The 22,954-nt window shown below is 43.1% G+C and overlaps 1 protein-coding gene and 1 long non-coding RNA gene across 17 annotated transcripts in view; one reads left to right on the forward strand and one right to left on the reverse strand.

Moving 5' to 3' along the window:
* Window positions 1-22,954, forward strand: part of LOC115076646 — a 47,209-nt gene that overhangs the window by 19,436 nt on the left and 4,819 nt on the right. The window lies entirely within an intron of this gene.
* ZBTB20 (zinc finger and BTB domain containing 20) overlaps window positions 1-22,954 on the reverse strand; it is a 1,517,062-nt gene that overhangs the window by 12,779 nt on the left and 1,481,329 nt on the right. For all 16 annotated transcript variants that reach the window (XR_003852820.1, XM_029578313.1, XM_029578309.1 and 13 more), the window contains one exon: window positions 19,553-21,160. Coding sequence is in view for 15 of the 16 variants with exons in the window: in XM_029578313.1 (XP_029434173.1) it covers window positions 19,553-21,140 (1,588 nt within the window). In the remaining variant the exon portion in view is untranslated. The remainder of the gene's footprint in view (window positions 1-19,552; window positions 21,161-22,954) is intronic.

Consider the following 22,954-nt stretch of genomic DNA (forward strand, 5'->3'; position numbering starts at 1 on the left):
ATTTTTTTACCTGCTCCTGTGAAAGCTGTTGTGCTGGAAAATATAATCTTGAATTTTTATTTTAGCCCTCCTTTTTAATAAATATTTAAGGTGGCTTAACCATTATTAGTAATTCAGTCCCTTCTCTAAAGAGTTACAATCTGTGAGGATAACTTTAAAACATGCCTGAGGACCCCCATATATGCAGCTATATGGACATGCGTGCACATACACAAGTATTTTATATCATGCACACAAATGCACGTATACTATATAAAATATACATTAATCTACCTAACAACAAATTTATGTATCAAAAAATATACAACACATATTTTAAACATACAGATAACTTTTGACTTATCTGGGTAAGTGGCAGAAAAAGTCCGGCTAACAGGTCGATACAGTAAGGCCGCGTTAGAAAGAGTGCGGCAATGCCGGGCGCACCCTCGTTCCCCGCACGCACAGTCCTGCTCACATACCGCTCGATACTCTATTTAAATTGCTTGCAAATGCAAGCCGCGTCTGTGAAGCGTTAGACGAAGGGTTAGGCCCGCGCAACCCATTTTACTGTATAGGCGCTTAATACAGCGGCAATACAGTATCCTGGGTGCACTGGTACCTGTCATTTCAAATGTCATTTCAACTGACATTTGAAATGACAGGTACCAGGAAGTGGATGGTTCCCCTCCTCCCGAAGCAAGGCGCAGGCGAAAATTAAAACAAGTGTAAAAAAAGTAAACTTACTGGCGGGAGCCGGCGGGCGCGCGTTCATCTAGGCGGTAGCCGGCGGGCTGTCATCGAGGCGGGAGCCGGCGGGCGGGTGGGCGCACGTTCATCCAGGCGCGGCGGGCACCGGTGGGCGCCGGCGGGCGTTCATCCAGGCGGTGGCGGGCACGCGTTTATCCAGGCGGCGGCGGTGGGAGCCGGCGGGCGCGCATTTGTCCAGGCGGCAGCGGTGGGAGCCGGCGGGCACGCGTTCATCCAGGCAGCGGCGAGAGCCGGCGGACGGGTGCGCGTTCATCCAGGCTGTGGCGGCGGGAGCCGGCGGGCATTCATCCAGGCGGAGGGAGCTGGCGGCGAAAGCGGCCTCCAGCAACCCCCGCCGGCAGTGAATGAATGCACGCCTGTGTACGCCCGTGGAATTTCGGCGCTCAAGGCGTGACGTCATGACGTTTGACGTCATGGCACGTGACGTCGGCGTCCTCTAATGCCCTGCCTTGAGTGCCGAAATTGCACGGGCGTACACAGGCGTGCATTCATTCACTGCCGGCGGGGGTTGCTGGAGGCCGCTTTCGCCGCCGGCTCCCTCCGCCTGGATGAACGCACGCCCGCCCGCCGGCTCCCGCCACCACAGCCTGGATGAACGCGCGCCCACCAGGCGGCGCCGGCTCCCGCCGCCTGGATGAACGCGCGCCCGCTGGCTCCCACCACCGCCGCCTGGACAAACGCGCGCCCGCCGGCTCCAGCCGCCGCCGCCTGGATAAACGCGCGCCCGCCGGCTCCCACCGCCGCCGCCTGGACAAACGCGCGCCTTCCGGCTCCCGCCGCCGCCTGGATGAACGCGCGCCCACCCGCCCGCCGGCTCCTGCCTCGATGACAGTACGCCCGCCCGCCGGCTCCCACCGCCGCCGCCTGGATAAACGCGCGCCCACCGGCACCCGCCTCGATGACCGCACGCCCGCCCGCCCACGTGGAGATGGGGGATTCGGAAAGTGACATCCAAGGCATTTATACCCATTTTTAAGTTTTCTTTTGTGAGAAAGTTTGCCGTCTACCCTTAACCCTTGCCTCTTACGCAGGGGTAGGGGTAGGCGGTAATTTAGCAGGTTAAACGCGGTGCGCGTAAGTTGCACAAATGTGCACCCCCTTGCACGCGCCGACCCCGGATTTTATAAGATACGCGCGTATCTTATAAAATCCGGCGTACTTTTGTTCGCGCCTGGTGCACGAACAAAAGTACACGCGCGTAGATTTAGAAAATCTACCCCTAAGGGTTTCGACTCCACTTTTCTATTTATGCTGCTTTTGTGCTCGATGATACGTTTATTGAACTGTCTGATGTTTTTATCAGTATACAATTTGTTGCAAGAACACTGTACCATATACACTACACCTGTGCTCTTACAATTGGTGAAAGTTTTTAATCTGATTTCTCTATTTGTACCTGGAATTTTTAAACTATTGGTTTTCAGATTTGCGGGGCAAACAGAACATCGTCCGCAAGGACGATGGCCAGGGGGTCTTATATCAACATACTTATGTGATGCCAATGTGGATGAAGAAAAATTCTTTTATATTTTTCTCTCTTTTGTTTTCTATCATTAAATCTTTGTTTTTGAAATAGGGTAGTAATTGTAGGATAGGCCAATGTTTTTTGAGGATTTTTATAAATTTGTGAAGACAAATGTGTATATGTGATTGGGAACACGATGCGCTCTTTGTATTTCTTTTTGAATTAATAAATCTTTCCTATTTATTGAGGAGGCTTTTTCAAAACCTGCCAAAATATGTTTCTTAGGATAAGATTTTTCAAGAAATATTGCGCTCATTTCTTTCGATCTGGTCTTAAAGGTCTCATCACCACACAATTTTTTCAATCTTAGAAATTGTGAGTACGGTAGGTTTCTCTGTAGGGATTTGTTATGGCAGCTTGAATAATGTAAAAATGTGTTTGTGTCAGTTGACTTGCGATAAATATCTGTAGTAAAAAAACCATTTTAAAAGAGACTAAAACATCGAAAAAAGAAATTTGTTCACTATTAAAGTTCATACAGAATTTCAAATTACGGTCCAAGGTATTAATCCAATTAAAAAACAAGTTAAGAGTATCTAGGTCACCTTTTTAAACTATAAAAATGTCATCTATGTAGCATTTCCATAAAAGAATATTGTCTTTATACGTGTGTTCTGATAAAAAAAATTTCTCAAACCTAGCTACATACAGATTTGCAACTGACGGTGCTATAGGCAACCCCATTGCTACGTCTTTAGTCTGTAAAAAATATTGTTGATTAAAAACAAAAAAATTATTGCTTAAAATAACCTCTAAGAAAAACTTGTTAGGTATGCGCATACCACCGAGCGCATACCACCGAGCGCGTCATCATTTTTTGGCGCGAATCGCAGCGTTTTTAAACTTTCTTCTCCATCACATCGGTACTAAACGTTTAGAAGGAGACCGATATGTTGCTCGAATATAGCCCTGAGTAAGTTCATTTATTCTTTTTTAGCTAATGTCTCCGCTGCACCCTGTTTATGCCTTATGTCTCACGAACTGTTTTGTCCGCGGCCAATGCTCGGATGCAACCCCAAGTAAATTATTCTATTTGATTTTTAGATAAAACCTTTAGCCGTATGTTGGTCAATATTTTTATGGTTCACAAGTTAATTTTCCCGCGGTTAGCTCAGGTTTATATTAATCATTTTGGGGTAGACTTCAACGTTGACAATTTTTTGATTTAAGTCACTCTTAGATAAAACCTTGGATAATAATCTTTTTAAATAATACTTAGGTCACCAACCTCCGTGCGCATACCCTTTAATCACAGCTGTTTGGAGAGGAATGCAGTGTTTTTAAAGGATTCTATCCTCAGCTTTAAAGAGACAGGCACAAATTTGCTAGCCTAACTCTAAGTAAGATTTCCTTTGATTCTTTCACGTTTGCAACCGCCTTAGCCCCCACATCATTTTATTTTATATTTTATTTTTTATCTCTTCAATATGATAGTATCAATCACACACACATATAAGCACATTGAGGCAGCTGTGCACACACTATTTGCATTACAGCTCCTGATTTTTAGTTTATATTCAGTTTTGTTTTTTATGGATTTTTGCGCCTTCTATACTTTTAAGTGATTGTTCATAACGTCTTATCACTGCATCTAGTGGTTTTAATTTCATTTCATGATTTTACTATTTTTTATTAATATTTTTCTTTTCATTAGATGCATGAACATTCACGTGTTTTTGTACATTTCACAGAGTCTCTGACAAACCCGATGGTATGAAATAAACAATCATACATACACAAGATATATTCATACAGGTAAAATCATTCAATCTTTCACATTCACGTTTTCTGGTTGTCAAGCTACAATTTTTATGAAGTATGTTTCATTTTATATGTACATTTTGTATGTTACCATTCATATGTATTTATGATTTTATATTTGATTTATTTATGTCCTGTTTGTTAAGTTCCATTTATTATTTTTGTATTGTAGTCCCTGAGGCAGCCCCATTGCGTGGGCGAATCTCGGCCTGAGTCGGGCTTTTTTAATTTGACGAGCGAGTCTCCAAAATAAAGATTCTAAACGGACATTTGGCATCTTATTCACTATGGAGCAATACAGAGGCTATATGACATCCATTGTTTTATTTGTCATTCCCTTTTTAATAATTTCTAACATTGTTTGCCTTTTTGATCATCATAGCTCACTGAGCCGACAATATCAATGTAATATCCACTATGACACTTAGATCTGTTTCCTGGGTGGTAACTCCTAATATGGAACCTAATATGGTGTTACTACAGCAAGGGTTATTTTTTCCTGTATGCATCACTTTGCACTTGTCCACGTTAAATTTCATCTGCCATTTGGAAGCCCAATCTTCCAGTCTCACAAGGTCTTCCTGCAATTTATCACAATCCGCTTGAGATTTAACTACTCTGCATAATTTTGTGTTATTCACAAATCTAATCACCACATTCGTCGTACCCCTTTCCAGCTCATTTATAAATATATTAAAAAGCACCAGTCCAAGTACAAATCCCTGAGGCACTTCACTGTTTACCTTTTTGCACTGTGAAAACAGAACATTTAATCCTACTCTCTGTTTCCTGTCCTTTAACCAACCTGTAATCTACAAAAGGACATCGCCTCCTATCCCGTGACGTTTTAGTTTTCTTAGAAGCCTCTCATCCGGGACTTTGTTGAATGCCTTCTGAAAATCCAAATACACCACATCTACTGGTTCACCTTTGTCCACATATTTATTCACCCCTTTAAAAAAATATAGGAGATTTATGAGGCAAGACTTCCCTTGGGTAAATCCATGCTGGCTGTGTCCCATTAAACCATGTCTATCTAAATGGTTTGTGATTTTATTCTTTATAACAGTTTCCACGATTTTTCCCGGCACTGAAGTCAGGCTCTCTGGTCTATAGTTTCCCGGATCTCCCCTGGAGCCCTTTTTAAATATCGGGGTTACAACGGCTATCTTCCAATCTTCAGGTACAACAGATGATTTTAATGTAGGTTACAAATTAATAGAAAAGGTCTGGAATTTCATTTTTTTAGTTGTTTCAGAACCCTGGGGTGCCTACCATCTGGTCCAGGTGATTTACTACTCTTCAGTTTGTCAATCTGGCCTACCACATCTTCCAGGTTCACTGTGATTTGGTTATCCATCTCTGGAATGGGTATCTCCCCAAAAACCTCTTTAGTAAACAGAGAAGAAAAGAAATAGTTTAATCTTTCTGCAATGGCCATATCGTCCCTAAGGCCCCATTTAACCCCTTGATCATCTAACGGTCCAACTGACTTCCTCGCAGACTTTCTGCTTCGGATATCTTTTAAAAGGTTTTTATTTTGAGTTTTTGCCTCTATGGCCCTCAAAACAATACTATCAAGAAATATAAATCAATCAGAATAGTAAAACCATACTAAAAAATATAAATTTCAAAACAGCTTATGATTAGAATAATATTCAATTAGAAGCTCCTGAACAAATTTTTACAAATTTCCTAAACATCAATAAAATATTTCAAATACAGCAGACATCAAACACTACCTAGTAATTATAACTAACAAGGATTTTAAGGATCCCCCACTCTCTATACCTGTAATGCTGAGATTCTCGTGGACTGAGGGTGCACACACACAAACAAAATATGCTCCCTCTGTCTCACACACACATACACGCTTGGTGAGAGACAGAGGGAAATTGAGTGTGTGTGTGTGAGACTGACACACATGTTTCCTCAGTCTCTTTCTCTCACACACACATCCCCGCTTCCTCTCTATCTTTCACACACAATTTCTGTCTCACACACACACACACACACTTCCTCTGTCTCTCACCCCCACCCACCCCCAAGCACTCTCGTACACATACAGGTACCCTCTCATATACATACACTGGCATACACATACTCTTATATACTCACCCTCTCACACACACACACACACACACACACACACACACTCTCATATAGTGGCACTCAGTCTCACAGGGGTAGTCTCTCGCTCTCACACACAAATTTGACCTTTTCTTCGGCAGCTGGCAGCACCCCAGGACCTCTTCTTCTGCTACCGGCTGCAGAAAAATGCCGGCGGCACTGTAAGGCCCCTTCTTGTGCTGCCGGCTCTGGGGAAATGGCGTCGGCACCACAGGGCCTCTTCATCTGCCGCTGGCCTCTTCTTCCGCAGGACCTTGCTTTTGCTGGCGGGGAGTAGGAACCCTGCCAGCATGTCAATTCTCTGCACCACTATAGGACCTTTCTATATGATGGCAGCAATGGCACCCCTCTCCCTATCACCCAGGGTGGACCGCCTCCTCACCTCCCCTCCCCAAGAACACCACTGGCGTTGTTTAAGACTTATCCGGCTAAGTAAGATAGCTGGATAAGTAAAAGAAAAGTGCTACTTAGCCAGATAAATAAAATAGAAGGAGAATTAGCGTTTGAAGACTTAATCGGTTATCTTACTTAGCTGGCTAAGTAGTGCTTTTTAAGAATTATCTGGATAAGTAGTGGACACTTACTATGGGTGCATATTTGTGCTCCTAATTTCAATCATTTACATTTACATCATTTATTTTCCTTGGCACTTGTCGGCTTTTTCCACATGTAAATTATCAAATTTTATAACATGTGCATGTGAAGGAAAATACCAGTTTTACCAGTTAGTCCATCAGTTTGCCCAGTCTCTCTCTAGGTCATCATCCAGGTGGGTTTTAAAATCTACTCAGCGCGTGCGAGCCCAACTTGCGTCTGCCGGGCTTTTAAAATTCACCTTTATATCCATAAATGTTGGCCCTACCTAGAGAGACCCTGGCTTGCCCCTTTTTTATCCATGCAAATGTATTTACAGACTATTACTTTGTGTGTGTATGTTTTAGGGATTTATAAAATAGTGTTTGCGAGAATTTGTGCACACGTCCTCATTTTTACACATGCATCTTTTTAAAAATTCACCTTTAAGTTGGTACTTAAGGCAATGGTAGATGGGCAATGGGATACTTGGCCCAAGTCACATGGAGTATCAGTGGGATTTGAAGCCTGGATTCCCTGAGTCTCAAGCCCATTGGTCTAACCATTAGGTCACCTGTGAGGGTATAGCAATTTGTGATCTTCCAATGTACTAATAAGAGGGAGTATGTGTAAAGTTATTTTTGAAACACATATTGATAGGGCAGCTGCAAGAGGCATCTGATAACCATAGGAAACCTGCTTTGCACAGATTTCAAATTCAGGACCTTTAAAAATCTTGTGTAACACACTGCTGACCATCAATATCAGAAACTGAGAGAGCAGAAGAAATTTTAGGGCAGTACTGCAATTGCCAGAAATGTCGATCTGAAAGGAATTTTTTTCCCTTCTCCTTGACAGGGGAGATAAATACAGGGCTGTCGGAAGGGGTGGGTGCCAATGGGTCTGTCAGGGTGGGGGGAGGTGAGGTCTGCCACCATAAAAACAGCATGGCTGTGGTGCTCCTGTGTTCTGCATTGGTAGAAGGAGACTGCAGTGGTACTGTCATGCACCCCAATCTTCCGATGGGACAACCCGTGGCCATAACCGAGAGCTTTTGTTTCCACCGAGCCTGTCACGCATTAGTTGGGGGGGAGGGGAGAAGGGAGCTGCAAAGAAATACACACACATTTTCTCTCATACCTACACACTAACATGTTCATTCTCATACTCTTTCACACACACACACACACACACACATGCTCATTCCTTCGCACTACTCCTATCCTTCCCCACAGTCTCTCACATATGCTCACTAACTTCTCTCCCTCTCAAATACACATACATGCTCACTCACACATACTTCTTTCTCTCTCCACATAAACATTCACTCTCTCTCTTCCTTGCCCTGAACCCAGGAGGGACAACAGCCTCCTCCTTCAGGCAGGCTGGATCTCCTGCATCTTCTGCCCCACGAGACTGAGGGATCTCTTCCACTTTCCTTTCCCTTTGTGGGATCCAGGCTGCCTATGTTTCTTCTTTTCTCATGCAAGGGCCTACACTTCTTTTTTCACCCACAGGGCACAACATCCTCCTCCTCCCCTCTTTGTGCAGCCCAGGCACACTTTTTCTTCTGATGCCTGCTTCTGCAGCAGCACCCAGAATCTTTAGATGTTGGCCTGGATACCATGTAATTCCTTTAGAATTCCAAAGTTTCTGGGCCAAATCTGGATAGTTCTCAGGTATGCCATAACCTGGTCATGTCATATAAAAGGGCTTCCCCTGCTATCTGGCATGCCTCATGGAATAACAGCTTAGTGGGCTGTGAACCAGGGAAACTAGGCTTCAAATCCTTGAAACCTTAGGCAAGTCACTTTACTTCCATTACCTCAGGAACAAATTTAGATAGTAAGCCCACTGGGGATAGGGAAATATTTACAGTATCTGAATGTTATCTGCTTTGAAGTGCCTGAACAAGCAGAATATAAATTAAATGAATAATAATAGACTGGCGACAGTTCTGGATAAATACCACTATTAAATAACTGCAATGCTTCATAACATCAGCAGGGGGCGTGGGGAGTTTACAAATGCAGAGATGCTAACAGAGGCCTCATTGAAAAACAGGAAGAAACCAAGCAGGTTATTATGCCTTGTTCTGGCTTTAAAACTACAACATGGGGAGATCTGTATGGATACGGGGGAGGATGATGTCGCTAACGAGTTCTGAATTGTGCCAAGGTGGCAGTAGACTCATACTGGCATTCTTAGGAATAAACTTGAGCCAACTCTGAGCTGCTCCCACCTGTGTGAGTTAAGCTTGCCAGTTGGCTCATGGCATGAGGAAAAGGCCTGAGCATTTAAAAAAAAAAACAAAACAAAAAAACCCAAAACTTTTTTAAGTTTATCCAAAGACATTTTGGGAATAAGAGTTTTGCTTTTTTTTTTTTTTTAAAGGGAAAAAAAAAAGCCAGGGCAGAAATACCATTGCTAATATGTACTGGAACTTAACCCTTATTGACTTTCAGGCTGTCTTACCTGTTACTGCTAAAGGATTGATGAGCTTTGACTTCTTGTCTTAAACTGAGTTTTCTATACTGAGAAAATGAAACTTGAAATTCCAATTCCTTTTTGGCAATAGAGAGAAATAAGCAGCCATGATTTTTAGACTAGCAAAAATGTTTCTCTCTTAAATACCACTGGCTTGAGCAATAAAGCCAGGACATGCTCAGAGTCCACAGGCATCCTTATGGAAGAGTTCCCCGAGTTCACTACTGAAACATAGCACACATTGGCAGAGAAGCCGCCTACGGGGAATCTAGTCTGCCCAGGTTACGTCCCAGTGCAATGCCACAGTCCACCGCTGATCTCTGCTTTTCCCTTCATATCTTCACATCTAGGGATCCTGTGCACTTATCTCAAGCTTTTGACTACTATTTCTGTTTTTGGATCCACCAAATCGTTTGAGAGGTCATTCAGTGCACCAAACAATCCTTTCTGTAATGAAATATTTTCTGATGTCACTCCCAAGTCTGCTCCCTTGGAACTTCATATCAACGTATGTATGTTGTATATCAAGATCCTTCTCCCAGAATGGTCAATCATGCCTACATGACATAGAGGGTAATTTTTAAAGCCATTTCCATGGATAAAACCATTTAACCCACAAAAATAGGGTTTTTGAACATTTCCCTCCCTATATATACAAGTACATTTATGTGCGTATGTCCTGCATGCATGTAAAATTGGTGGTGCTGGGTACACTGCATATAGTTTTGCATTTTCAAAAGTAGGTGTGCAAATTTTTTTTTTTTAAGTACCTGGACGAGTTAGCAGGTTAAGTTGGTAGTTTTCCTGGGATAATTTTCCAAGGGAAAGCACGCGTGCATGTTCCCTTTGAATGTTAGAATAAAGTCTGCAGGTGAAATGTACCTGCAGACTTTACCCCAATGCGGGCAGTAAAAAATTTACATCATCCAGCAAATATTTTTATTTATGCATTTTTTTAAAATCTGCAAGGTTTCATATTTGGGGTATTTCGATCAGAAAGAATGGACTTGTGTAGCTGCCATTTTTCACCTATGATCCAGTAATCGCAGACTTGACAATATGCAAGAACACATACATGTTGGAGAAGCCAACATGTATGTGTAGTTGTGCAAACACAAGTATATTTTCTATTTCACAATCATCTGGGAACAGAATAAATCCTGTTCTTATGGAGCTATAGTTACTGGCAACAATTTAAAAGATTGTGCCCACTGTAGAGAACAAGAATATTTTACTTACTGTCAAATAAAATCATCAGTTTCTCAAACTTTTCATCTTAGTACTATACATCTTACATTGCTTATCTTGGGTGTTTCATACTTATTTGTTCCTTTATGCAAATACATGACAAATAAGCTTTCCAGTGGTAAAATCCACTCAATAAAAATGAGACTTTCAGGCTGTCTTACCTGTTACTGCTAAGTGATTTATGAGCTTTGACTTCTTGTCTTAAACTGAGTTTTCTATATTGAGAAAATGCAACTGGAAATTCCAATTCCTTTTTGGCAATAAAGGGATCCCAGCAGCTAGCAGGAAGGAATTTCTTGCATGATGACTGCTAGACAGAACGCCGCCCCATGCCTTTGTATTCCAATCTCACTATGAAGTAGCTGAGATGCTTGAAAAATTCAACAATCTAGTCTCCTATAGGGCTTCTGGCTTCTATAGGATTCTGGCCCTTGACGATGATATTTATGGCTAGTTAAACGTAGGGCAAAAAAAGCACAAAAAAGCCTGCAAATCAGTTGGCTGGTATAATTTTGAAAGAGTGCATCTTTTCTCTAAAGGTCAAATTTCCTGAGAATTCTGGAAATGAAAAACAAAATCCACAGAGAAATGTGTTCTAGCAAAAACTAAAGATGCTGTGGGACTTTTGCCTGAAAGTGCAAAATTTTATAATCCAGCAACATCCCACAACATTTTTTCCTGTTTGCTTGCTTGCTTGATTTTTTTTTTTCTGCAGAAAAATAAAATGCTTGGATGAAAAGAAGTGCTGTTTTGAAATCCATAAAAGCAAACTGACTTGTCAGTCCTTTTGCCATATTTTTGCCAAAAAATTTAAATCTGACTCTTAGAGGTTTATAAATCTTACTCTGAAAGGTCCCACAGCAAATATTGGTGGGCATAAAAACTGCCTGCTGCATACAGTAAAATGGAGCATGCTGCAGAGATTTTTAGATCGTAGAAATGGGAAAAAAATATATACTACGATCTCTTAGAAGCTATATAAACATAATCTGTGTGTGTATTTCAGTACTATACAAAAAATTTGTTGCACCCAAAATAGAGACCTTCAAAGACCTGCAAATTACTGAATTTTGTTTTTTTACCAAGGCATTCATTACAAGTTTCAATGACAAATTCATCTCTCCTATTATGCAGCAACCCTTAAGGTCTCATTTTCACCTCATAATATTTATCATTGAAAGAATACTTAACTGTTACAATTAATTTCAAGATGTTTCAAGCCCTGCAGCCATTTTAATCAGAGAGACTTGATAGGTCTTTGAATGCTAAAGTCATTTCAGCCACATCCTGCTCTGAGATACTCTGCTTCTAAAACTGTTGCTTATAGGGACACTGACAGTGGTGGAAAAACAGGAATTTGAACATCTTAGGAAAATACTGTAAATTTGCTGGTTTTGATACTACTACTTAACACTTTTATAGTGCTACTCGACTTATACAGTACAATACAAAACCATACAAGAACAATCCCTGCTCAGTAAAGCTTACAATCTAATTAAGGGGCCGATTCAGTAAAGTCCGCGGGAGAGCGGACGAATGCCCGCTCTCCCGGCCACTCGCCTGTGCGCGCGATTCTGTATTTAAATTAGATGGTGCGGTAGAAACGGGCAAAAGGAGGCGCTAGGGACACTAGCGCGTCCCTAGTGCCTCCTTTTGACCCGGAGCGGTGGCTGTCAGCGGGTTTGACAGCCGACGCTCAATTTTGCCAGCGTTGGTTCTCGAGCCCGCTGACAGCCACGGGCTCGGAAACCGGATGCCAGCAAAATAGAGCGTCCTGTTTTCGGCCCAACATCCGCCGGCCCACTTTAAATTTTTTTTTCTTTTTTACTTTTTTACTCTTCGGGGCCTCCGACTTAATATCGCCATGATATTAAGTCGGAGGGTGCAGTTTTTACTGCTTTTCTGTGCACTTTCCCAGTGCCGGCAGAAACTAGCGCCTACCTTTGGGTAGGCGCTAATTTCTGAAAGTAAAATGTGCAGCATGGCTGCACATTTTACTTTCCGTATCGAGCGGGCATACCTAATAGGGCCATCAAAATGCATTTGCATGTTGAGGGCGCTATTAGGTGCCGTGGGTTGGACGCGTGTTTTCCGCCCCTTATTGAATAAGGGGTAAGGGAAAACACGTGTCCAAGGGCAGGTTAACAGTGCGCTCTGTCGGAGCGCACTGTACTGTATCGGCCTGTAAGCAAACACATGGTAAAAGAGACTTGGATTTCATTTAAGAACATGCCATACTGGGACAGACCAAGGGTCCATCAAGCCGGCATCCTGTTTCCAACAGCGGCCAATCCAGGCTATAGGTACCTGGCAAGTAAACAAAAGCTAAGTCTATCCCATGCTACTGATTCTAGTAATAGCAGTGGCTATTTTCTAAGTCAACTTGAATAATAGCGAGTAATGGACTTCTCCAAGAACTTATCCAAACCTTTTTTGAACACAGCTACACTGACTGTACTAACCATATCCCCTGGCAACAAATTCAAGAGGTTATTTGAGCGTTGAGTGAAAAATAATTTTCTCCGATTAGTTTTAAATGCGCTACCTGCTAACTTCATGGAGTGCCCCCTAGTTCTTCTATTATCCGAAAGAGTAAATAACCAATTCACATCTACTCAGTTCTAGACCTCTCATGATCTTAAAGACCTCTATCATATCCCCCCTCAACCGTCTCTTCTCCAAGCTGAACAGCCCTAACCTCTTCAGCCTTTCCTCATAGGGGAGCTGTCCCATCCCTTTTATCATTTTGGTCACCCTTATCTGTACCTTCTCCATCACAACTATATCTTTTTTGAGATGCGGCGACCAAAATTATACACAGTATTCAAGGTGCGGTCTTCACCATGGAGTGATACAGAGGCATTATGACATTGTCTGTTTTATTAACCATTCCTTTCCTAATAATTCCTAGCATTTTGTTTGCTTTTTTGACTGCTGTTGCATACTGAGCTGACGATTTCAAAGTATTATCCGCTATGATGCCTAGATATTTTTCCTGGGTGATAGCTCCTAATATGGTACTTAACATCGTGTAACTACAGCAAGGGTTATTTTTCCCTAATTGCAACACCTTGCACTTGTCCACATTAAATTTCATCTGCCATTTGGATGCCCAATCTTCCAGTCTTGCAAGGTGGTGTGGTCCTGTAATGTATCACAATCCGCTTGTGATTTAACTACTCTGAATATTTTTGTATCATCCGCAAATTTAATTACCTCACTGGTTGTACAGATCCCTGAGGCACTCCACTGTTTACCTTTTTTCACTGAGAAAGTTGACTATTTAATCCTACTCTCTGTTTCCCGTCTTTTAACCAGCTTGTAATCCACAAAGGACATCGCCTCCTATCCCATGACTTTTTAGTTTTCTTAGAAGCCTCTCATGAGGGACTTTGTCAAACACCTTCTGAAAATCCAAATACACTACATCTACCGGTTCACCTTTATCCACATGTTTATTAACCCCTTCAAAAAAAAAATGAAGCAGATTTGTTAGGCAACACTTCCCTTGGGTAAATCCATGTTGACTGTGTTCCATTAAACGATGTCTTTCTATATGTTCTACAATTTTGATCTTTGGAATAGTTTTTCACTATTTTTCCTGTCTCTGAAGTCAGGATCACTGGGCTATGGTTTCCCCGATCGCCCCTGGAGCCCTTTTTAAATACATTGGCCACCCGCCAGTCTTCAGGTACAATGGATGATTTTAATGATAGGTTACAAATTTTAACTAATAGATCAGAAATTTCATTTTTGACTTCCTTCAGTACCCTAGGATGCATACCATCCGGTCCAAGTGATTTGCTACTCTTTAGTTTGTCAATGTGGCCTACTACATCTTCAGGGTTCACAGTGATTTGGTTCCGTTCATCTGACTCATCAGCCTTGAAAACCATCGCCAAACTGATATCTCCTCAACATCCTCATTTTGTAAACACAGAAGCAAAGAATTCATTTAGTCTTTCTGCAATGGACTTATCTTCCCTAAGAGCCCCTTTAACCTTCGGTCATCTAACGGTCCAACCGACTCCCTCACAGGTTTCTTGCTTCGGATATATTTAAAAACTTTTTTATTATGAGTTTTTGCCTCTTTGGCAAACTTCATTTCAAATTCTCTCTTCGCCTATCTTATTAATGTTTTATGCTTAACTTGACAATGCTTGTGCTTTATCCTATTTTCTTCAGATAGATCCTTCTTCCAATTTTTGAAGGATGTTTTTTCGGCTAAAATAGCCTCTTTCACCTCACCTTTTAACCATGCTGGTTAAAAGATGAGGTTTAAAAGGTGAGGTAAAAGGTGGAAGAAAGGCTGGTTTTGCCTTTCTTCCACCTTTCTCAATGTGTGGAATACATCTGGACTGCGTGTACTCCAGTGTGTGTGTGTGTGTGTGGGGGGGGGGGGAATTCATAGATTAAGCACTGGTGAAACACTATCATATACCTACACTTTCTTAGTAAAACTGCTTATTTCCTCTATCTAAGGTGACTCCTTCCCAGGGAGGATAATGCACTGCACTGTTCTGCTTAACCTCCACACCAGTATACTTCATTTTGAGCTGATCACACTCTGTCTTACCTTGAGTGGTCAATCCAACTGTCCTGGGTCTCCCCTGTTTGCAAATGCATCAACCCATCATCGATTGGCCCACAGTCAAACTGCTTGCTGGGGGTCCTCCTGTTCTTCCTCCTGTCTTGCCTCTGTCACTCCTCCAGCTCTCATCACCATTGCTGCTGCCCAATGGGACTATCTACTATCTGTGGAATATTTGGATGTGTTCTCCAAATAGCAGGATGAGACATTGCCTCCTCACTGATCCTATGATTGTGAAATTGAGCTCTTCCCCCCAGGCAAGGACCCTCTATGAGTCAGGGTATATCCGCTTTCGGGACCAGAAACCAGGAGATGAGTGACTACATCCAAAAAATCTTGCCAGGGGCTTTATTCATCAGTCATCCTCACCTGCTGGAGGTTTCTTCTTTGTCACAAAGAAGGATAGAACCCTGAGACCCTGCATAGACTATATAGGCTTGAATGCTATCACCAAAAAGGATTGCTACCCCTTGTAATTGATATGCAAATGGTTTGATTGAGTACTGGGAGCAGGAGTCGTCACTAAATTGTACCTCCATGGCGCATAGAATCTCATCTGAATTAAGCATAGCAATTTTTGGAAGCTCGCCTTTAATACAAGGAATGGATATTACGAATATTTAGTTATGCCCTTCGGTCTGTGCAGTGCCCTGGCAGTCTTTCAAAAACTGGTGAACGACATTTTCCGGGACCTCCTATACTCTTCCGTTGCTGTCTACCTCGATGTCGTTCTACATCTTTTTCAGCTCTCTGTCTACTCACAGGTCCCAGATAAAACAGGTACTTCAGTGCTTATGGGAAAATCATCGGTACATCGTATCTAGTACCATAATCAGCATGTATCCCGCAAAACAGAAGGCCATCCTGAAATGGCCCCAGCCGGTCAGTTTGCGGGCATTACAAAGATTTCTCTGATTTGCCAATTATTATCAGCAATTTATCCATGGCTACTCCACGCTGGCTGCTCCACTCATGGCTTTAACCCGAAAGGGAGCAAATACTAGCAACTGGTCACCAGAAGCAGTTGAAGCCTACCAGGCTCAAACAAGCCTTCACCCAAGGGCTCCGTCTCTGGCATCCAGACATTTCTCGTCTTTTTGAACTCGAGGTAGATGCTTCTTCCCTTGGGGTTGGGTCTGTCCTCAGTCAGCACAGCACAAAAGTAAACTTCTTCCTTGTTTATTTTTCTCTTGAAAATTTTCTCCAGCTGAAAAAAACTATACTATTGGAGACAGAGAACTTATGGCCATTAAACTTATCCTGGAAGAGTGGTGGTGTCTCCTGAAGGGCTGTCAACACAAAATCACCTTCTACACAGATCATAAAAATCTAGAATACCTACCACAGGCACAATGCCTCAATCTTTGGCAGGCCCACTGGTCTCTCTTTTTTTCTTGATTTGATTTTGAGCTTCGTTACTAACCTGCCAAGAACCACCATTGAGGGGATGCATTATCCGGTTCTTCCTAACAGAGGATGCCACTGAAGCACTGCGACATATCATTGACCTGGCTAAGATCCTCTGTTCTGGCAGGGAAGACTGTGGTCCCCAAGAGACTCTGGGGAAAAGTGTTGAAATGGGCACTCGGGAATGTCCAGAACCCTTGAACATCTGCAGCTCCATTACTGGTGGCCGTGCTTCAAGGAAGACATACAAGATTATGTAAGATCCTGCCCAACCTACTCACAGAACAAAATCGATCATGCCTGACCCTGGAGGCTGTTACAGCTGTATCTAGCCTGCAGGGAACTCTGGACCTGCATATCCACTGACTTCGTAATGAATCTCCCACTCTCACATGGCTCCATGGCAATTTGGGTCATCGTGGACAGGCTCTCCAAGATGGCTCACTTCGTGCCTCGCACTGGCTTTCCTCAGCTCCCGAACTAGCCCACCTGTTTGTACAACATTTTCTTCATCTACCCGGATTGCCAACCCATATTCTCTGTGACAGAGGTGTTCAATTTACAGCCTGTCATTGGAAGGCTCTTTGTCACAAATTCCGCATCACTACTGTCTATCACCCCCAAGAAAAAGGGCAGACCGAAAGAACTAATCAGAGCCTCAAACCTTTTCTCAGATATACATCAATAGAAGGCAAGACAATTGGGTCCCTCTACTGCCTTGAATTGAATTCTTCCACAACAATCACATAACAAGTGACATCAATTCTTCGCTCTTCCAGATCATGTATGAAAATTAACCATGGGTACCACTCTTGCTGCCCCTTAATGTCAATTGCCCAGCAGCCCATCACACTGCTCAAACTCCATGCCCTCTGGACTCAGACCACAACTAATATTGCAGGCTGTCACCAAACGCCGACCAGCACCATAACTCAGGAAGGGCAATCTGGTGTGGCTGAACACACAACACTATGTCTCAAAGTTCCTTCCTACTGCATGGGGCCACATTTTATTGGATCATACCCCATTCAACATCGGTCCTGTCACATTTCAATTAAAGCTTCCCAGAACACTAAGGATCCATGACGTGTTCCATGTGTCCTTAATTGAAACCGTTAATCCTCTGCTAGCCCTCCAAAAAACTTCCTACTGCCATGGTCATAACCATGGAAGAAGACACACAATTTGAGGTGGAAGAAATTTTGGGCTCCCGTAGGCGGCATAGCAAACGAGTACCTCATCGCCTGGAAGCATTTTGGCCCAGAAGAAAACCCTGAGAACCTATCAACCTTCTAGCACAAGTCTGATAAGGGACTTCCATAAAAAAATTCTTCTTGAAACCAAAGTTTCAGACCCTAAGAAGGGGGCTTAAGAGGGGAGTACTGTTATGTTTGCCGGCTTGCGGGCTTACCTCAATGCCGATCCCCCAAGTGTGACAGGACACCGCTGCTCTTGTTGTTTTCTGACGCATGCCTCGGCATGCACCAAACCCATCCAGATTTAAAGGGCCCATAGCAGGAAATGGCCTACAGTGCTCCCAGATTATATCACATGCTTAGCCCTATAAAGGGCCTCTGTTGCTCCTCTCTCACTGCTTCAGCAACAGGTTGACTCTGTCTAGAGTGTTAGTTGCTACCTTCCTTGTCTTCAGTCTCATCCAGCCTTCTGTATCTTCAACCTTGCCTTTTCTTTGTCTTCAGCCTTGTCTTGTCCCCCCCCCTGGACTGACAACCGGTATTGACCAAAGCCTGTGTCTGCCGCCTGCCTTAACCATAGCCTGTGACCTGACTCTTCTTGTCTGCTGCCTGCCTCAACCACAGACTGATTATGGAACCTATCTTAGCCTTCACCAGAGACAGTCACCTAAGTCCTGCACCCATCCCATGAGGAAAAGAGCTGGTATAAGTGAACCTCCAGCTCAGTATCTGCATCATCTTCTGCCAGTTGTAACCTATCATTAAAATCATCCATTGTACCTGAAGATATGGAGAGTCAATGGCAGAGGAGAGACTTGAATTTTAAGATTTCTCCTTGGCACTACTGCTTATAAATTTCAAATTTGTGATAATTTAACTGCTTTTTGTGTCTAGAACTTCTCCTGAATCAAAGTCCTCTTACTACTGAATCATTCCTCCATTTCCTTCAATACCATTTCCTCTTAAGTAGTTATGAGATGTTTAAAGATAAGTATTCTAAGGTACTAGAAAAAACAAATTAAAAAATTTTTTTTTGGGAAACCAAATTGACCTGATGAATATATGTATATTTATAGACTGAACTGTAAACATCGGATTATGGACAATGTTAGAAAGAAGACTGCTAAAAATAAAAATGTCAGGAAGCCACTTCATACATGGGTGTCATCTTTTGAAATTTTAGCATCATCCCCTGCTCTTTTCCTGCATACATTTCCTTTGATACCCATCCCATTTTAAACAATTTTCATTGTGAATTTATAATATATACAAATACTGTTTATAAGCCACTAGATATGTTGTATATAGTTTATGCAAACAACATAATCCAGTTGTGGATAAGCCAGGCCAAACTGAGGTTGATATTCAAAAGCCATTTAGACGGATAACTGATAACTTATCCGTCTAAATGGCTAGCTGGCTATATTCAAAGTTGTATGCAGCTAAATCATAGCTGCATGACTTATGCTGCTAGTATTTAGCCGCATAAGTGGGGGGCATTCCAGGGGCAGGGGGAAGGCTTTTCCAGGTGGAGGAGAGTTAGTCACATAAGTTATGCGGCTAACTCTGATGTTTGGAATTAGCTGCTTAATTTATGCGGCTAACTCTGGTTGCAGCATAGGGCTGTCCTAAAGTTGACCAGATATACTTATCCGGCTAACTTTAAGATAGCCAGGGATATTCAGTGGTGCAGCCACACCGCTGAATATTCCTTTTAAGTTAGCTAAAGTAATTTAAAAAGAGGTCCCTTCACAGCTAATTCATCCTTCCAGTCAATCTTAAGATAAGCAATTGGGTACACTTTTCTGATACAGCTTCCTTTTTTCTTTTAAATTTGAATTACGCACTCGCTTACAATTGCATGCTACTCTGATTCACACTCACCTGTGTGTACGAACATGTGCTTCACGTAGTTCTGTTTGGCGGTGAACGTCTTGTTGCAGAGAGTGCACTCATAAGGCTTTTTTTCACCCTGCCCACCTACTGCGTTGTGAATCACAGACGGAGCCAATGCCTGTGGGGTTGGCAGCTGGGCAGTGAAAGTAGACAGGCTAGCTTGCGGTACTGTCACAAACTGGGTCTGCTGGCCAGTCAGAGGTTGGGGAAGGCTAAATAGGAAAGGCTTGGGACCAGTGCCAGCAGCCTGGGTGGTAAAAAGGGTGGGCAGGTATGTGTTACCGGCTGTGCCAATGACTTGTGTGTTGCTGGTCAGAGTCAGGGGCATTCTTAGGTTGCTGGTGAGGGTTTCTGTCTGGCGTAGGTAGAGTTGGGTAGTTGGCAATGCTTGCGTGATGGATTGATTGATAGAAGTCTGCAAGACCCCCTTTTCGGTGCTGTCGCTAACACTGAGCACTGTGCTGTCCATTTCAATGTCATTGCTCCTCTCTGGAGATGAAGAGCTGGTATCTAAGCGTTGCTGTTGATTCTGATCTTGGGCGGACTCGGCAGGTAGATCACTCTGCTCCATTTGGGAAGGTTCCTGCTGCCCCTCTCGGCCAATGCTCACCACATACTGCTGCTCCACCGAATCAGGCTCTGTACCAATTGATGAGCTGACGCCAGAGTCAAAACTTTCCCCTTTGGGTTCGCTTTCAGTGCCTTCAGCTTGATCAGTGTCCTCAGCGCATTCCTCAGACTCATTGCGTTCCAAACCCTGTTGCCCCTGCTGTCCGTAGTAGTCATAATCATCCTCAATCTCCTGTTTAATGTGGATGTTTCCCACCAGGGTCTGGATGCGGACTGGGCGGAGTTGCTTGCGGCAGTGCGTGGTCTCGGGTGTTGTAGAGAGGTATCGCTCCATTTGCCGTGAGCGCTCGTGAATCCGTGTGATCCAGCTTGGGTCTTCTATGTGATGTTCCCTAGGGAGACCCAAGGCTGTCTCATGATGGCTGACCAAGGCTCCGCTGTAGAATGAGCGCTCTCCGCTGCCATTCTGCATGGAGCAAGCATACAAGGCAGAATAGATCCTGTCCACACTATGTTGTGAGTGGCTCTGCAGGTAGCCTGATTCTGTGTCGCTGCTTTGCTCAGTAGTCCCAGATTCTGGGGTCCCCCTAGGTGTTGCCTGACCAGAATCTGGAATCACAGGGTAAATCCCACCCACGTTCTGTGAGACAATCCGTGTGCATTCATCGATTACCGTCTTGATCTGTAGGATGCTGGCAGCTGTTAAGATCTGCAGAGCCTCTGACTGTGAAACCCGCAGCACCCCACTGTACATGAAGTCGATGAGCTTTTGAACGGACTGAACAGACACTACCGAAGGGATCTCAATGTCACTGTATCCCAGCAGCAGCTTGTCCTGGAAGAAGGGGCTGCCAGCGGCCAGCACGCAGCGGTGGGCTCGCAGCATGCTCCCGTGGATGCGGACCGTCACGTCACAGAAGTGGCCACGGTTGCGCTGCTCGTTGAGGGTCTCGAGCACAGAATTGCTGAAGTTGTGGAGGTTGATGCTGTGAATGCGCTCTGTCATCCCCTTGCAACTTATGTCACCTGCAGGAAATCACAAAGAATACAACTGATGAGTATATAAAGGCTCTGTTCATTGGAGGTTTAGATTATTATTTACAAGATCCAGGCATCCAAGTGTTGGCAAAATCTCATGTCAGACAATCCAAAATGTTTAAGATCTCACGAGCCTCTTTTCTTTCTAGCATCACTTAAGTAATCAATCACTCATATAGATGGAGAGCAAATTTCAAAGCAATTTACCCAAGCAAATTGGCCTGTTTGAAAATTTATCTGCACTAATTTGTTCCCACTTGGCTGCTCACATAAAGAATGTGGGTGCTGCCAGCCTGCATACTTTGGAAGCCAGTTTTCAAAGAGAAACCATGCATGTTGTTTCCCTTTAAAAACAGGCTGCAATGTACAAAGGCTAAAAGTGCCTACGTACATGGCAAGCGATGCGGGCTAGTCAAAACTACCCCCTTAGCTAGGAAAGGCGACTCCAACCCTGTCAAAAAGGAAATGAATTGTGATTATATTGTCTATTTCCAGACTACAGTAGTATATCATCACTATTAATACTAAATGTATATTTAAGTATAAATTTAGAGAGCGATAAAAAAGTTCTAAAGATTCACTCAGGAAGCAAGTCTTGAGATCAAAGCACCCCAACAATTTACTGCTCATTGTGCTGTTAGGAGCAGCTACCACATTTCTTGCTTGTGTTTTGCCTTCCCTAACTTGATGGGCAGCTTGTAGGAGACCATTTGCAGTGAGTTGGTAAACAAAGGATTGGGACCTGCTCAAAGAACGAAAAGGTGTGAGTGAGGGGAGACCTCCCATGAAATCTATAGAGAAGGTAGTTAGTGGTCCACATAAAAAATTATGCAACATGAGGTAAACAACCAATCTTATCAGTTTTATATATATATTTTATAACAAAATTAAACAATAAAAGTTTAGAATCTTCTCTTGCATAGGTTTAATAGGGGAGCAATAAATGAACAGATTATTTTGTTTTAAGGAAAACAAATATCTTTGACTTTTTCCCTCCTATAAAATACCCCCTTTGCTATGTACAGGGTCAGCATTTTAGCAATTCATCATATTGCTATTGAAAGCCCCAAATAACCTGTACTAATGACATCTCAAGTGACTTTGGGCTGACATCTAGGTTCTGCTTACTTCTGCAAGTTGATATTCAAAGCTGGGTTATATATTTTTTTAAATAAATAAATATTGTAGATGACAATTCTATGTAATGCAATGGTTCCAGAAACACTGTAGTAAAAAAAGCATCACAGAGTAATGCTCACATGTAGAGCATAAGCAATAGAAAGAGTAAGCACCAACCTATATAAATTAAAATGAAATGGTAACCAATACAAATCTCACGTAGAGAAAGCATGCAAAAATATGGCTTCGAGAATGCTTTTTAACCTACATTTGTAGATGGGCGTGGTGGCAGTTAATGTTCTTAGAATGTTGGTGATACTCCATTCCAGAACAACTCCTCCTTCCCAGGCCTGGATTTGCCATTTAGGCACACTAGGCCTGTGCTTAGGGAGGTCTGGGAGGGTAGCAGAATGGCTGAAAACTTGCTGCCTCCCAGCTGAAAAGCCTTCTGCTTCAGCCCCTCCCCTCCCAGTGCAGAGAACAGGAGCGGAGCAGTGAGCCTGGAAGGGAAAGAGCAAACTGCTCTACTCCCTGTTCCAGCCTCTACCCCTCATGTCATGTGCAGGAGTGAGGCCTGAGCAGTCTGCTCCCTAATCCAGTCCCTTTCCTCCTGTCATTCTGTTAATCAGTGACAGGAGGGGAGCCTGAGTAAAGAAGGCTGTG

This window comes from Rhinatrema bivittatum, chromosome 15 (assembly GCF_901001135.1).
Source record: "Rhinatrema bivittatum chromosome 15, aRhiBiv1.1, whole genome shotgun sequence".
In the NCBI taxonomy this organism is placed as follows: domain Eukaryota; kingdom Metazoa; phylum Chordata; class Amphibia; order Gymnophiona; family Rhinatrematidae; genus Rhinatrema; species Rhinatrema bivittatum.